At 37.7% G+C, this 16560-nt stretch overlaps 1 protein-coding gene across 1 annotated transcript in view; it reads left to right on the forward strand.

Moving 5' to 3' along the window:
- Nucleotides 1–15803, forward strand: part of LOC129102063 (astrotactin-2-like) — a 238733-nt gene extending 222930 nt beyond the window's left edge. The window contains 4 exon segments of the mRNA XM_054612005.1: nucleotides 1995–2136; nucleotides 10613–10713; nucleotides 11149–11332; nucleotides 14032–15803. Coding sequence (XP_054467980.1) covers nucleotides 1995–2136; nucleotides 10613–10713; nucleotides 11149–11332; nucleotides 14032–14269 — 665 coding nt within the window. The 3' untranslated portion in view covers nucleotides 14270–15803.
- The last annotated feature ends 757 nt before the right edge of the window (nucleotides 15804–16560 follow it).

The raw sequence follows: 16560 nt of genomic DNA on the forward strand, positions 1-16560 counted from the left end.
TAATTTATTTGTACATGTAGGGTGATTTCTTGACTAACATTTCACAAACAATACAAAGAATAGACAAACATGATAAAATACTCAAGGGTTCAATAATCACTTAAACCTCTAAAATCAAATTAATAAATATGAATGAATAGAAAGTGTTAATCTGAGTAATAATTGCTATCCAGAAGAAAAAAGCTGAAAAAATCACTTGGCAAAGGGTGAGCGATCATCTGAATTCGAGGCGGTTACCTGCTGTACCTGTCTGGTGTACAGGGTGTACCCGTGGTTAAGCTGTCACCCACAATTCAGCCTAAAAGACAATTTAACAATTTTTTTTTTTCTTTAATACAATAATTGTCCCAAGATATTTAAAAGATTCCACACATTCCACTGTCTGACTGAATAAATATGACTTCATGTGTGTTGGCAGGTCTTCTTAAATCATTTGTCATGTCTTTGGTTTTACATATGTTAAATTGAAGATAGGACTCACCACACCACCTGACAGAGTCATTGTTGACCAGGCTGTGGCTTGTCTAGTTGTCCTGAAGCCTATTAATAATAACAGTCATCTCCATACTTTAAGATGGTCCTGTTTTCCCTCCTGAAGGAAACCAAATGAAAGGCCTCACCAGCTCCATACATAGTAATGCATAAGAAATGCAATTATTGACAGTGTTTGAATCTTAGTGATTTGAACCCTCTATTGCTAAGGTTAACATTTAACAATACTAAAACAATATGGATGTTAATATTCACTAATATGTAATTGACCTTGTACTGAAAGTGGTCATTATTTAAAACATCTGACTTCTTAATTTTCAGTTGACAAACCAAGAAAATATGTCTGTTTAATCAAAAATAATCCCGTTGAGTAGGAATTTATCTAAAGATTAGCTAAACACAGTAAGAGAGAGACTACATGAGTTTTTGACAATTTGACAACAAAAACCTTTAAATTGTAAATTTTGACACTGATATTTATGTCAACAACTTCTTTTAAAATTATTTTCAGAAAAAACTAAATATATGAATCGAAATGAGATTCATGTTTAAAATCTTTGAAAGAGCAACACTGCAACAGTATAAGAAAGTGTTTAGGGGAAAACCTCCTATACACAGAGTTCTTTCCGTGAAAAGGTCAAATCATTAATTCGTGCAGTTCTTTTTCCTCTCTTCTGCAACCTTTTCTTACCATCCCCTTGTGCCCTGCCAGCCAGACTTACTCCCTGTGTTTATAAGTTGGCCCGTGTATCATAAGCTAAAACTAAGCTGCCCTTTACCATGTGAAGAAATAGTTTGGAATCCAACCATTTGAGTGCTTTTAAACTATTTTGACAGCTTCCTCTTTTTTCCATCACCCCCATGAGCACTGGAAACTGGCATCATGTAAGTGTGTGTGTCTAAATGAACAAGTTTGTGTCGCTTGCCTTTCGCCTTTCCCGTAAGCTGACATGAAAGATATTTCACAACTTGTAAAGTAATGTTTTGTGAGACGGCAGGGTGCTCAGAGAGATATCATTCTAACAGTGTGCCCATAAAGGAAATAAATCTGTTTTCTTACAGTTGTGTAATGTGGTGTGTATGGGCTGCTGCCAGCAAAAAGTCATATTTAATTTAGCCTCGGGCTTGGTGCTGGAGAAATGGCTCCCATCAGACAGGGCAGAGGTGAAAATCATAACACCAAATAGCACAATCATTGATAAATGTAGAAATTAATTCATGACTGAGTTAATGTTGGGCAACATTTGTTTTCCTTTTTAAATAATGTGGTGAAACAAAAGCATGTGACATTTTTTTCTCTAGCTAAGTACAATAGATGAAAGATAATGTTGAAATATAAATGTTTTTTTCCCCCTTTTTTGGCATAAAGTATGACAGATGGTTTGACAGTACAAATAACATTTCCAATGTGACCTTTTGCAATATTTATTTTCTTTTTCACTCTTTCTTCATTACATCCTCCCTTCTTTTCTTTATTTCCTTCAATTTTGTCTCTCTACAAGGTGAAGTTCTGAGCTTAGTGGATGATCTATTTACTGGTTTGGGTTCCTCCTGTGTTGTTGCTGGGAAGAGGACCGGAGACCATCCCCACTCTGTGTTATACTCAGTGGTCTTCAAGTGCCTGGAATCCGACAGTCTCTACAAGTAAGTCTGCTGATGCCCTTTGCCAAGTTTTTCAAGTCAATTGAGTTACTGATTTATTGTAGCTGTTTGTTGTTTTTACGTATGAATAAACATGAGTCATAAATTGTGTTGTGTTGTAGGTAATTTAGACATAGTTTTAAGGTTCCTGCACATGTATGTGAAGAATGGTGAGACTCTAATTATTTCCAGATCGCAATGGATGTAAAATTCATAGAAAATTGGATATTACACTTATGGGGAAAATATGGTTCCAAATGTGTGTGTTAATGAAGCAATATACAGTACAATATATTATAAGCCAGAGGATAATTGCCATATGATCATAGTAAGGGATTTTGTGTGCCCCTAAGACCATGTGAGCTGTATTGTGAAGCTGGGTCTACTAAGGCACATTGGTCTCAGGTGACAGACTTTTACTTAGACTTTCAAATGGCAATATAGTGAGCATCTTCAAAGAAGAGTATCCTTCCCTAGAACTAGAATAAAACTCCTGGACCGGGGTCTAATAAGAGGGGTTAAATCTTGTACAAGAACACCTATTCTTAAGTTATCCATGATCAACATTGTAGTTATATTTGAGCCCTTTTTAAGCGGCCCATTGTAAGTGTGGCCCAGTGCCAATTGTGGTAGCAACCGGAGATCCTGGTGGACACCTCTTGTGAATTAGGCTGTCAAGCCAAACAAGGAAAGTATCAGACTTGGTTAACCCAGGGGACTACTTAATCAGTAGTCACGTTCTAGGAAACCTGAAGTGCTTCAGCTCTGGGAGTCTAGGAAGTTAATGAGTGGAAGGGGTTTTGCGAGGCCCAGGAGAGAGACTTTTGTTTGGCTTCATAGAAGTAATGGCAAACCATGACACAATTCAGGAAGTGGAGAAAGGGCCTCAACAAGACTGTTAGGAGCAGGGGAGAACGGCTGCCCTTGACTTGATGAACTACTGAACCAAACTGACACCCACTTCTGTAGAGTAGGCGGACTTTGAGGATTCAGAGGAAGTCTCGCCAATCTCTCAGGTGGAGGAAGACAAAGGTCGCCTCAGTGACAACAATTCTAAAGGCTCTAGATATATTTTGGCAGCCATGATTAATTCACCTCATACATCAGTGTCATTTGAAGGTTAAGGAACGTGTCTGTGAACTGCCAGAAGAGGGTGGTGGTTCCCATTGTTTGATGAGAGGGAACAAGAGGGTCTGTTACATTTTTGCTATAACTTAAAAATGTTTATATTAAAACTCGTAAGTAACCACAGAGCGCATTACTACACCAAAGCTGCACAATCCTGTCCCGACGAACCTAGAGTATTCTGGGACAATGATCTTGGTCTCGGCTGGAAATTCGTTTTTCTTACCACATTTTTATGTCTTCAGTGTTTCCCATCACCATATAAAGACATTTTGTTATTAAACATTATGTTGTGGCCATGTTTGCATCTTTCCTAAACAAAAATAACAGGGCAAATATCAGCAATACCACATACTCCCTTTGGTGTCTACAATTCCCACTGCAAATGCTATTTTGTTTCAAGGGGTGAATTTTGTTACCTTCAACAGCTGGGTCGAGTTAACTAGGGAAGCATACTTAGTCTCAACGTGGTGAAAGTGGTCGATGCTTCCGTTCTTTTATGTTCTCTTTGGTCAGAGCAGACCAGGGTTTTAGTGAATACAGAAGGGTCTCTGTTAAGAGGCGGTATTTGTTAAACTAAAAGAACAAATTGACCACTCTGTAGATTTTGGCGTGCATTTAGGTAACAGACAGACCTTGCCTTAGGTCATTTAATGCACTTATAGCCATCACCCTAAAACATTAAACATTGACAGTCTATGACATCCAAGTCTATTTGTTGTTGCTGATTGTGGATTTTTTTGTGAATGCGATTACCCCATTCGCCATTAGAGGTTGTCTTCAGAAAAAGCATGGTAATAACCATAATCATGTCCCACAAACATTGTTATATCAGCTGCATGGTGGTGTGGTTCTTTACTACCATGCAGTACACTGAAACCTGTTTCTTATATTTTGTTAATCTCATTTACATACAAGGAGGAGAAAGAAGCACCATACTACATTGTACATTTCAATAAATCAACAAACTGCAACATTAATTACAACCTTAGAGTCCGACCATCAGGTCTCTGTAACAGTGTCAACAACGATAAAACATTTTTTTAAATTAATTGCTGGACTGTTTTACAGGATTGCCCTCTACTGAAATTGGGCGTATATTTTCGTTCACGGCAATTTAGGGGCACATTTCAGATTAGAAAATAGTTTTTAATCCAATCAAGTATTGCTGTGATGTGCATTTGCTTTAGCCCTATTTGCCCTCTACATCTTGAAACAAAGTTGCAAGAGCAGCAGACAGTGAACCAGACAGGAGCCAGATGTTGTTGTGGCTGTCATTGGACACATGAAACACACTGTCTTCTCAGCTTTTTACTTTTTTCTCAGGTTTTGTGTTCATAATGCTTTTGCTATTTGGCAGCCTTGGTTTGTTTTGGGAACCTCAACATTGGCATAACAAGGTCTTCAACTGCTGTTAGTGTGTGTTTGTGTAGTCTGTTTGTATTTACCCCAGAGTGAAGGTAATGGATGGATTAATGCAGCAATGCCAATAAGCTATTTAACATTAATGTCCCCCAACAACATAGCTGTAATAGTAAAATAGTAAAATCTAACATTAACTTTGGAATATGTGGTCACAAACTAATGAGCATGTCAGTTTCTCATGAAGGTTTTCACCCAGGAAAGAGCAGACTATTCTATATTTGCAAAGAAGTCAAGTGTTTGTAACTGAGCATGTAAAAAAGTAAAATAAAGATGAAATCAAATACAAATTTCTCATTTGTCATATCTAGAAGATGATGCTAATGCCAACAATACAAGTTGAATCTGTTAAGTAAAAAAAAAAAAAAAAAAATCACAATTTTGAGTGTCCTACAGGCTTTGACAGTGGATGAAGAATAGTTGGGAATAACTATTAGTTTAATCTGTAGAAGTCAAGCTTGCACTAACAAAAACTTGCAACAAAACCTAATTTCCAGCTAGCAGTGTTATCTTTGTTTAGGCATTCTTCAGTGTTGTTTTTCTCTGATAAGAGCAGCATTTGCGTCGGAATTACGTCTGAGGCCACATCTGCTTTCAGCCAACCCCGCCATCCTAATCAAGAGCCTGATAAGACCTCTACTGGTATTGGCTTAACACTTGATCATTACCAAAGCTGCTATGGCCCCTAGTACCCCTGCAAACTTGATACTATTTACTCTGTGAAAAGTTGCACTAATTTCAAAAGTGAATGGCCAACCAATATACTGGATTCAAGTTAACAGTCTAAATCAAGTATAGAATAATATTATATTATTATTATTATTATTATTATTATTATTATTATTATTATTATTATTATTATTATTATTATATTCCTTTATTGATCCCCATGGGGGAAATTCGAGTGTTGCAGATAACATCAGGCTACATATCAATAAACTTGTTGGACTATCAGGAAAAAATGTTGCACCTATTTCAGATGAAGTACTCTCCCATCACAAAAATAACCGTAAGTGTACGCTGATTGGTCGCACACAAGAGCCAATGTAGCACCGACAACAGCCTTTTCTAAAAACCTGTTGCCGTATAAAGAATGATAGCAATAGCTTGTAACAAAAATCTTGAAAACAACACAGATAAAAGGGCCAACAGTGAAATCCAGAAATTAACCTCTGAGACAGAACCCCCTAAAACTGGGGTGGAGACGGCTATTCAGTTCAGGTGAAAGCACTGGGGGTGATCCCACAGCGACTAGCATCAAATCTAGGCCATCACTCGGCAGGCCGGGCAGGGTAGTGGCTGCTGAACACCACTCTCTGTGTGGTCTGCACTGAGGTACTCAAAGCAGGCATTGCTGCCCATCATGGTGATGAGACATCCAAATTGTCTGAATTCCCATCCTTTCTATCATTATGCTAACCTGAACTCCTAAATTCATGCTTTATCTTGTTTTTTTTCTCCTAAAACGTTTACCTATCTCTTATTGCATTTTACCAGTAAAGAACAATCTCCCACCTTTTATATTCTGTATGGCTTAGCATTAGCCATTGTTAGTTAGCTTTAGGTTACCTTGTATGTTCTTTTTGAGAGAATGTTGACGTGCATGGTGGCAGAACAAGCACACATCTAACATCATGCTTTGTAGCTAAAAAAAAGTAATTAATTAGAGACAGTTCATTGTTTTACTAAAACGTTTCCATGCTTGCATTATTAGCATCATTTTATTTTGAATTGCTTGCTACCTTTGTTAAGCTGGTAGGCTAGCTGGCTTTATTAAAATCGAGATGGCACGAATTACTTATGTAAATGTAGGTCCACACAATGAGCAACTAAACACAACCACTAAGCTTCATGCAAATAGTACACAATGACCTCATCAATATGCAAATGGCTGATTGGCATCATCTGGTGGCTTCTGGCAAGTTTTGGAACTAGTGATCACTACTTGCATAGGAAAAGAGTTGGCCGGGGCCTTCAATCAGATGCTACTTCTTAAGCAGCAGTAGGTGGTCAGGTGCCCAATAATATACAGCAGAAAAGATACATATCTTGCCTTGATTTTGTCAGTTGTGTTTCAAAGTATTGTTGGAATTATGGTTGTGTCAATTTTCTCAAAGTATCTCAGTTCCAATAATATCTGGAGTATGCGCTTAAATCTGTTGAATACTTTTAATAAGGTGTTTAAATCATTGCATTTATTTGAACTTTTGAAATTTCATGTCATGCAATTTTTTTGTTTTTGTTTAGGGCTGTTGCACCAGGGTAATGCCACATAGATCTGAGAATATCAAAGTCATGAGATACTGTAAGCTGCCACAAATGTTCAGGCAGTGAGAGAAAATTCTATGTGGCTTTGATTGATTTGTGGACTGGCTCTGCTGATGGGTGTCCAAATGCTGATGTCATGGAAAAGTCATCCCTTACTGCCCTAGCTTCTCTCAGCAAGCCAAAAATACTGCCCTAATTGATCCTCTCTCACTCTCACTTGCTCTCCTTCCTCCTCTCTTGCTCTGTCTGTCTCTGAGCTTTCTGTCTTGTCATCCCTTGTTCGGCTTTCTCTCCACTGTCTCATTAAATTAGAGGACAATGGTTACTTTAATGGCAACATTGTCAATTTACACAAACACTAATCTGCCATTTGTCCACTTCATTGTTTGCTGAGCTTTCAAAACTATGGCACAGGGACAAAATCGAGCCGCTTCCAGAGGAGCCATGAGCAGCCGGACAGCCTTAGAATAGATGTGAGACAAGGAATTAGATAGAGGGATAGACAGTGCTGAGCTATATGCAAGCAATGTAGATAGAAAAATAGAGAGAGATGAAGTAATGTGTGTCAGTGTGAGTGAGTGTGGGTGGGTGGGTGGCCAGATTGGTTGTGTGTGACTTGCCAGTTATGTTGCTTGATGTTTTGACATTCTAATGGCAGGCCAGACTGTGGCTGGTTCCTTTGTTCTCCCAGGCGATCTTTATCATCAGGGAGTGTCTTTTCTGAGCTCAGACACTACAGGCTGTCCATCGAGCCCCCTTTAATGTTACTCTATGTGTCTATGAATTAGGGTAAGGGTTAGAGTTTGAAGGACACCTGGCCAAGGTTCCTTGGCATGACTGTGATCCCAAAAAACTGTCATATTTTCTGTAAAAGGTTAAATTTCTTTGCACAATTAGCATTTTTTCCCCCTCTTTTACCCAAACAAAAGACAATCTCCAAAATTAAATCTGAGAGTTTTAATCTCAAGTCTAAAAAACTATTCATTAGTATACATAACAATCTTGTAATTGCTGTAGGGGCTATGGAAGAGGTAACAGTACCTCTCATTGATGCCAACCAATTAAACAACCAAAGAACAGCAATAAAAGTCTGGCATCTCACATTCTGGGTCCCAAACAAAACTTTGAACAAATTGCCTTGATAAAATTCCTGTCTCGTCGTCCTCCTGCTCCCCTCCCCTTTCCCACCTCATTGTATCCATCTGCACGTTATGTGGCCACATAATTTAAACAGTGTGACTGTTGCATGCCGGCATTGTTTTGCTGGGCAGAGAAGCCAGTTATGCCTGTGCGTCTTTTGTGAGGTTATTGGGGAATACCGCATCCACCCCTGCTGAATAACAATACCAGACAAACTATGTCAGCTATGTCCAAACAGGTCATGTTACAAACAAAACAATAATATGACAACATTGGGACAGCTCTCACAAAACCCATGGCAAATGTTTTTTTAGGATGAAAAGCAAGTTTTGCACCAACAATAATATCCTAAATTCTTTATTTCCATGTATTCCTCAAAGTATTTAGCAATGGAATGCCATCTCTGTGGTTCATTCTTTCTCACTGAGTTTTGTGGTTTCCTTGTTGTCGTCCTGTTGTTTTTACAGTGGTAATTATGTGGAAATACTGCTGAAAGCTTACCGTTTTTCATAACTAGTAATAAACATTTCTCAATACTAAGTAAGCTTTTTTTCAAAACTTTCCCTGCACTCAGAAAAACAGGAGTCAGGGTCATTTTTAAATTTTATTTCAAGGCAAAAGTCACGCAGAAAACAACCTTAACCACAAATGCATTATTTATGGTATACTTCATTGTTACGGTTATATTTAACATGTTTATCAGATATTCTTTTAGACTTCTGCTCAGGTTGAAATTTGGTGGAGCAATGTTGGAAATTTGTGAAGTCACAATGATTACATTTGTTGCCATAACAGGTGAAACAAAGCTAATAGGACAGTAAGCAGTCTACACACGGCCAGGCAGAACAGAGAAGAGGTCTGATTAGCCAAAATATGTATATCACTTGTGTGGGTTTACCATGAGGGTGCAGGCCCTGTATTATTTCGTTTTTGGTGTTGTCATTCACAAATTGAATCCACATTATTGTGGCACATAAGATGTAAAAGTCAAATATTTTGCAATTATAATTTTTTATTTATATCTTTTTCATTTTTGTCAATTAACTTATTCACCTTCTAGATGAAAGTTACATAAGAAGATTTATCTTAAGATCAGTGGTTCCCTCCATGTCCATGTGTCCTTGGGAAAGACACTTAACCCCAAAATTGCTCCGAAGGCTGTGCCATTAGTGTGTGAAGGAGTGTTAATGCTTAGATAGTCGTGGACGGCAGGTGCTACCTTGTATGGTAGCCCCTGCCATCAGTGTGTGAATGGATGAATGACATGTAGTGTAAAAGCGCTTTCAGTGGTCCTAAGACTATAATTGTGCAAGTCCATTTACCATTTATTTAAGTGGTATCAATCTTGTCCTCATAGTTTACAAAATTTCCAAAATGTAGAATTTTTGCTTAAAGTTACATCTGCAAATACTGACTGGCAACATGTACCTATATGCTACAGGTTGCTGCTAGCCACCTAGTCTAAACTCATCATGTAGCCAAATAGGCTTTTTTGCTTTTTTCGCTATATGACACAATATGTCAAGTTAGGCTGAACAAACATAAAAGCTAATGTTTTAACCCTTTTCCAATCGATATGTTTGTTTACTGCTTCGTAAAGGGGTGTGTGATTCAGGGCATATGGAGAACAGTAAAAGCAGCTCCTGCATTTACCTTGGTGTGGTTTCTGTGGTTGCCATGGTCACACATAGAGCCTAATTGGCAAGTTAAAAGTTCAACCATCATCAAGAGAGCAGCAGCAAATAGCTGTGTGCGTTCATAAGAGTGGCAGGATATTGATGGATTAAGCAGTTCCACCCTTAATCCTTTTTAACATTCAATATGACGAGTTTCTCCTTGTACTTATTCTAATTCAGAAGTACACAGATTGGCATTTTCAAAAGGACATTTAAAGGTCATTTGTTTTCTATTCCGTGCTGTGTGCCCTTACATTTCTTGACATGCGTTACATTTTATCCGTGTGTCTTGTCTCCTATTGCAATGTCTTGAACTGTTTGCTGTGGTATCTTATTACGGTACAGAGTGGTGGAACTCATGGAACCCAAACATTCTGATGTATGACATTTTCAGACAAAGAAACTTTGACCTTATAGGGTGCTTGGTGTCGAGCCAGATGCCATTCTACTTCTGTCTCCTCTGCCGATGTGGTACTGGCTGCACTCATTTTCAGATATAAAACCCACAATTCCTGGCTCCTTATTCCCAAAATGTATTCTTAAAAAGTATGTGATGTCAGTGTATTGTTATATGATCAAATGTCAACTCGCAAGACCAGCATATTATCCTGCAAACCTGTAAAAAATACACTATTTTATGGCTTTGTCAGCATATGTCTATTTCGGCATATCAAAGTGACAATCAAAGGTAAAGTCGATGTTTTAAGTGTCATAGTCAAGCGTACGCTGGTAATTGCCTGCACACTTTTTTTCAGTGAATTTCTTGCTTGCCTCTGGCCCTGTTTCTTACTTAAGTTTGTGATGTCACAAATAATGAACTTTATTCTGCTGTTTTTTTGTCATTTTAGGTTTACCCTCCGTGCAGTGGATAGCCGAGGCAGCCACTCTGAGTCAAGCTTTGTCTCAGTAAGAACATCCTGTCCAATGGTGGATGACAGCCGAGCTGAAGGTACTCTCACCTATTGATTTGGTCTTTTTCTCTCATTCCAACTTTTAAGTACCCTCATAATGTGGACATCCTTGATTGCGTAATATGGTTATTAACATAGGGTGCACTCTACTTATTCCACTTGTCAAATTAAATGTACTAATCATGTGGAGTTCACCAGGCAGAGAGACTACTTCCAGTTGCATTATGGGAAGGGTAGCATCTACTGTGTATGAGGCTTGGCCCATATTAGGGACTACAATGTTCAACATCCTTGTTTTTTCATCTATGTCTTGCAAGTCCCCTAACCTTATCGAAGTGCAGTACTAAATCGCAGAAGTTCTCTATCAAAAACAAATTTGTATCTGCTTATTTGCTTTCCTCACTCATATAAGATTGCATCTCTCCCCTCATACCGCTGTATAGCTCTTCTGTCTATCTTCTATCTCCCCACAGAGATAGCAGACAAGGTGTACAACTTGTATAATGGCTACACCAGTGGCAAGGAGCAGCAGATTGCCTACAACACACTGATGGAGATCCCTCCTCCGCTGCTATACAGAGTCCAGCACCACTACAATTCCCACTATGAGAAGTTTGGTGATTTTGTCTGGCGTAGTGAGGATGAGCTGGGCCCCAGGTGAGAAGATCTGGGCGATAGCACTTTACTGTGGTTTTCTTGTTAGAAATGTCCTAATTTTTTCTAGTCTGCGACTATTTATCCAATTGCTTTTGTAATCTTTGATTACGTTTTCGTGTTTTCTAAGGATCAACAGTTAACCTAAGGTTCCTTAGACCTTAACGAAAGCCAAAGCTGTCTGAACTAGTCCGGCCAGATTAAGGCCATTAGGCCATTTGTTTTGGCATTGCCTGCACCCAGGAGCACTATTACACAATTTACCCATCCCCCTCCTTTTGCCCCACTTCCAAAACGCCTCTTCTGGAAAGATAGTGGGAATGTCATCGTGAAAACTCCATGGTTTCAGAGGGCTCCTCGCATAACCATGGTGGTGTCAAAACAGTGTGTGGCAGCCAAGTCAAATACAAAATGTGATGGTCAGCTAACACTAACTCACCTTCAAACTCCATTTCCTAATCTTTCTCACAAAAAGTTCCTTCGGGTCCTGGACATGCCACACCGACATCCCCTCAACCATGAGCCTCTTAATAGTGACAACCCCATTGATAGTTTGCCTTCTGAACAATCATTGAGACATTATGAAAACATGGAGAAGGGAAGCTCCCTGAAGGAAGACGCATAAACATTACTTTAAAAAAGTATAGAACAAAAACATTAATGTATGCAAGTCTGACAAGGAAGTTGGTGTAGCGCTGATAATAGCAACAAGAAATCTTATGTTAAGGAAAAATGTTTTGTTTTGTCCACCCCCACTGCCTGGAAGCACTTATTTCAAGCCGTAAATAATGATATAATAATTATTGAATAATTTTAGTTTGTAGAAAGATTATGCTTCTCTCTGATTGGTGAAGGGGGGTGGGAGGCAAGGGTTTGCCATTGGGGACTTAATATGGGGATCAGGGTGGTCACATGGTGTGTTTGTGTGTGGGCAGTTATGGGGGGGGGGGGGCTGCTTTTGGATGAGGGAGCACGGATTATTTACTGCCTGAAGTTGGCAGGTTTGAGGCTCGTTGGGGTAATTTACAAGCAGGCTCTATTGGTGGTGCCTTTTAAAGGGTAAAAGAATGGCCAAGTGAAACGTAAGCAAAGTCAGAACTCCTCCAGAAGCCGAGAATCCTATGAGCCCCGAAATGTCCAGGAGCTTTGTTACAACTGAACACGAGCTCCTTTCATAATTATATTGTTTTCTGGACATGCTGAAGTACATGGTTACTGCTTTATTTACCTTCACTGTAAACACAACTATTATCTTGTACTGCAACATTCTTCAGTCAGACTCTTTGATTTGTTGCTTTCAGTTCCTTTAAAGCTGTGTTTGTGATGAAATCATTTACTTCGGGATTCGGTTGCTTAAATCAGATGAAGCCATTTTTTTTACTTAGTAGTTGCCTTAGTTGCAACCTGGAAGGCTATGCAGAAATGATATTTTAAGTCTTATTTTCTTTCTTTTTGTGTAATTTCCTTGTTTGTCATCATGAATGGCAAACGTGTATAATTTGTCCATAGTTCACATGCCTGCAAGCCCCCCTTGATTATGTGTTTGGTATTCCGTTGTTTCAGACATAAGAATTTAAGGGAAATGAGAAAATGTCCCCCCCCCCCTTTTTCAGCAAATAAGTAAAAAGGATGTCTCTACTCCTTGCTTAACTAAAGACAGATGTTGATGCTCAGCAGACACTGCTCTTCAAAACAAATGGAATTTTTGCCCTTCTCTACATTTGTTGTTCTCATTTCAGTATCCGTATGAGCTTAACAATCATGAAATTTAAACTGTATATGTATTCTGTTGGTTTATTTTTTGTATGCAATAGATGCATGTGTGTGCGTGTGTGTGTGTGTGTGTGTGTGTGTGTGTGTGTGTGTGTGTGTGTGTGTGTGTGTGTGTGTGTGTGTGTGTGTGTGTGTGTGTGTGTGCGTGCGTGCGTGTGTGTGTGTTGTGAAGTATCTTTTTTTATATTGAGCTAAAATGACATACGCTCCTTCATGTTGTGAAGAATTTGGACCTGCAGACGAAATTCCTTGTTTCCCATAATAGACTTCTACCTCTATAATGTAGAGTTTAAAAGAATCGGTTCCCGACAATTCAAGATGCAATTGCATGTGATGGTTTTCACCCAGACAGTCCTGTCAGAGTGACGGAGAGGGACAATGCCATTTTCTTTTAACTTTATTTTTGAATTTCTTTTTTGAGTATCTTCATTGATTTTGTGGCTCAAAATGAACCTACAGCACTTACGTTGTTTTTTTGCAGATCAGGTGGCATAGTGAATTTTAAGGTGCCCTCTTTGGTATGAAATTGTGTCTGTTTTTGTTTTCCTATCCATCCAAAACATGTCCAATAATAAACACAAAAATAAACTTCTGTTATTGGGCGGAACACACATACCAGCATTCACATCAACAAAGTTTTATAAACAACTTCCATGATATTATGATTTTCAAGTATCATCTGGTACATATTTAGAAGCACTGTTTATAATTAATGCAATAAGTCAGATTTTTATACTTGTTGATTAGTATATCACTTTAATGAGTGCTATTATTTTCAGGAAAGAAGAGGGTGAAATCACTTTTGGCCTCTGCATGTCTCAATTCTGGATGTCAACTCAAACTTGAGAGAAACTTTAATGATGATGTGATAAAAATAAATAACATTTGTGTGATGATGTTAAGCTTTTTCTTGTCTTCTCCCTCAATAGGAAAGCCAACCTGATACTACATAGGGTGGAAAAGATAAGCCACTACTGCCGGTCTCTCCTGCGCAGCACCCACATCCAGAGCCGCACCGACACCATGGCGTATTTCTACTGCCGGAGTGAAGAGGGCCGACCTCCCAGTAATACATGGCATGGCTCTTTACATGAAAGTCGCACCACCTGCATGGAAAAGCTCATTTCTGTACAGCGTAACACATACAGCAACACAAAACTCCGATGAGACAGGAGTTGGAGATGGCGGCGGTGCGATTTCATTTTTTCCTGCAAAATGACATCATTGATTGATGAACCTTGTCACCCACTCTGCAGCAAGAGTCTCTCAAGTGACTGGTGGAAAAACCAAGAGAGCCTAAAAAACCTCAGAATTCACTGGACATTGTGTTAAAGCTACCAAAAAAAACACATTTTTGTGTGGCCTACTTTTATTGTAAAACAGAGAAGAAAAAAACTGGAGCAAAATGCCAGTGGTTGCACATATCAGTGAGAAACTGCAGTGTGAACATGTAAAATATAATTCAGCCAAGAGAAAAACTGGTTGGTTTAAATACTTTGAATGTAATATTGTAGTTCCTTTTTGGTGCTTTGAAGCTTACCTGGAACACTTAAGAGAAAAAAAGGAAAAATAATCAATAACATAACTTATTTGCCTTTACTAGGTTCCTTTGAAAGGAGAAATTGACAAGAGTTAAAGCCATTTAAAAATCACTTTCTTGTTTTCAAGTTCCCATTGATTAAGAAAATAAGCTTTTTCTTCATGACTGAAATGAGTTATGGAGAAACAATTTTCGAAGGTGTTGTATTACATTTGATAGATTCAATTGAAATAGCAAGGCTTAGTGTGGTAACATGAGTGACAAATAGTCTATCAGCTTGTTGAAATTATGCAAAGACAGAGTGGGTGGTATTCATTCATAGACTTTTAACTAAGCACTGATTTCTAAGAATCCTTTTGTCATAATCTCTTTTTAAATCTACAGTACTCACAATAACTACTATGGAAAATTCACTGATTTAAAAGACATGTGTTTCTCAGACTAGAGATGGACCTGAACAATGAAGTATGTATCCAAGACAAAAATAATACAATGCTATGGCCACACTGAAGTCTTTAAAGTAAATGCTTTACATAACTTGTTGGGTTTTGGTATATAACTAACCACAGCAACTGTATTATTATTGATATTGAAAAAAACACATTATATTGCTAGATTTAATGATTTTTACAAGGTCAGTATGTTTGTAATCTAATGATAAGTTAAAACTTATCAGAAGAATGGAACTTTTGTCATCATGGTAGAAGCCATCAGGTTCTGCAAAAAAAAGAGTGTGGCATAATACACAGAGGAGCAGTATTAGACATGACATTACAGTCACAATATGGTAAAAATAAGGTCCCTGTCAAGGAGAATATGATGTTTGCTAATTTATGTGCATTCATAGAAACTATCGTAGGAATAATAGTATGATAATTTTACAGGTAAACGAACAGTTTGTGTTGAGCCAACTGTAAAGTTGTGAGATACTGTACACTGAATTGTGTATCAAGGATTGTAGTGGTCTGATCTGTGGTCCTTTAAATCCTCTTATTTTTCAGTTCAATGTCATATCTTCAAAGCCATGGATATTGTTTTAATGAAGATAAACAATGCCTTTTTTTCAATATTTACATCTCATGTTATATGGATTGTAAAATAATAATAAAATTAAATTATTATATTGTACATTTTAAATTGTAAAAAAAAGACGTATCATTATGTGGCTTTGTTTGTCTTTTCTGAAGAATGTGTAATATTAAAAATGTATATAAAATCAGAAGACTTTTCTTTCATCACTATAATGAAGTGATAATTTAAGTTTTGGAATTAATTATATTGATAAGCTGTTAAGCATTTCTTTAAACCTATTTTTAAAGTCAGTGGCGGGATCATTTAAATACCCCCAACAAACATTATACATTGCAAACTAGTTTACCATATATGCAGATTAACGTTTCCCTCAAATAATTAGTAAAACATTTCTGTGAAGCTCTCCAAATTGTCATGACTATTACTGTTTTGTTTTTATAGCAAGGGAATTTCAAGAAAGTGTCATAGCATATTATGCTATTAAAATTCTCGTAATACGGTCATATGCCATGATAACTTTCATAATGTATTATGTCAAATAAAGTAATGAAAAAGAAATAGTATTCCATAAAAATATCATGATATAGTGTGTCTTTAAAAGAAAATCGCAAATGGTTATTAGCAAGTATAAACATTTTTTTTTGTATTAACAGAATTATTAATATCAATAGCATTTTCTAACATAGCTTAATAATAACGGGGCCAAACCTTGACATCAGGGCCCATTAACCAACCTGTGAATAAAGTCTCAAAAGGAGTGTTCACTTAAAATGTCTATAGTTAAGGTGCATAAGGCACTTTATGGAGTGAACAGTGAATGGTTGAATCTGAGCACTTACTAAAAAAAAAATCTCAGAAACTGCTCTTTAAACTTCATCATAGCAAT

This window comes from Anoplopoma fimbria, chromosome 14 (genome assembly GCF_027596085.1).
Source record: "Anoplopoma fimbria isolate UVic2021 breed Golden Eagle Sablefish chromosome 14, Afim_UVic_2022, whole genome shotgun sequence".
NCBI lineage: Eukaryota > Metazoa > Chordata > Actinopteri > Perciformes > Anoplopomatidae > Anoplopoma > Anoplopoma fimbria.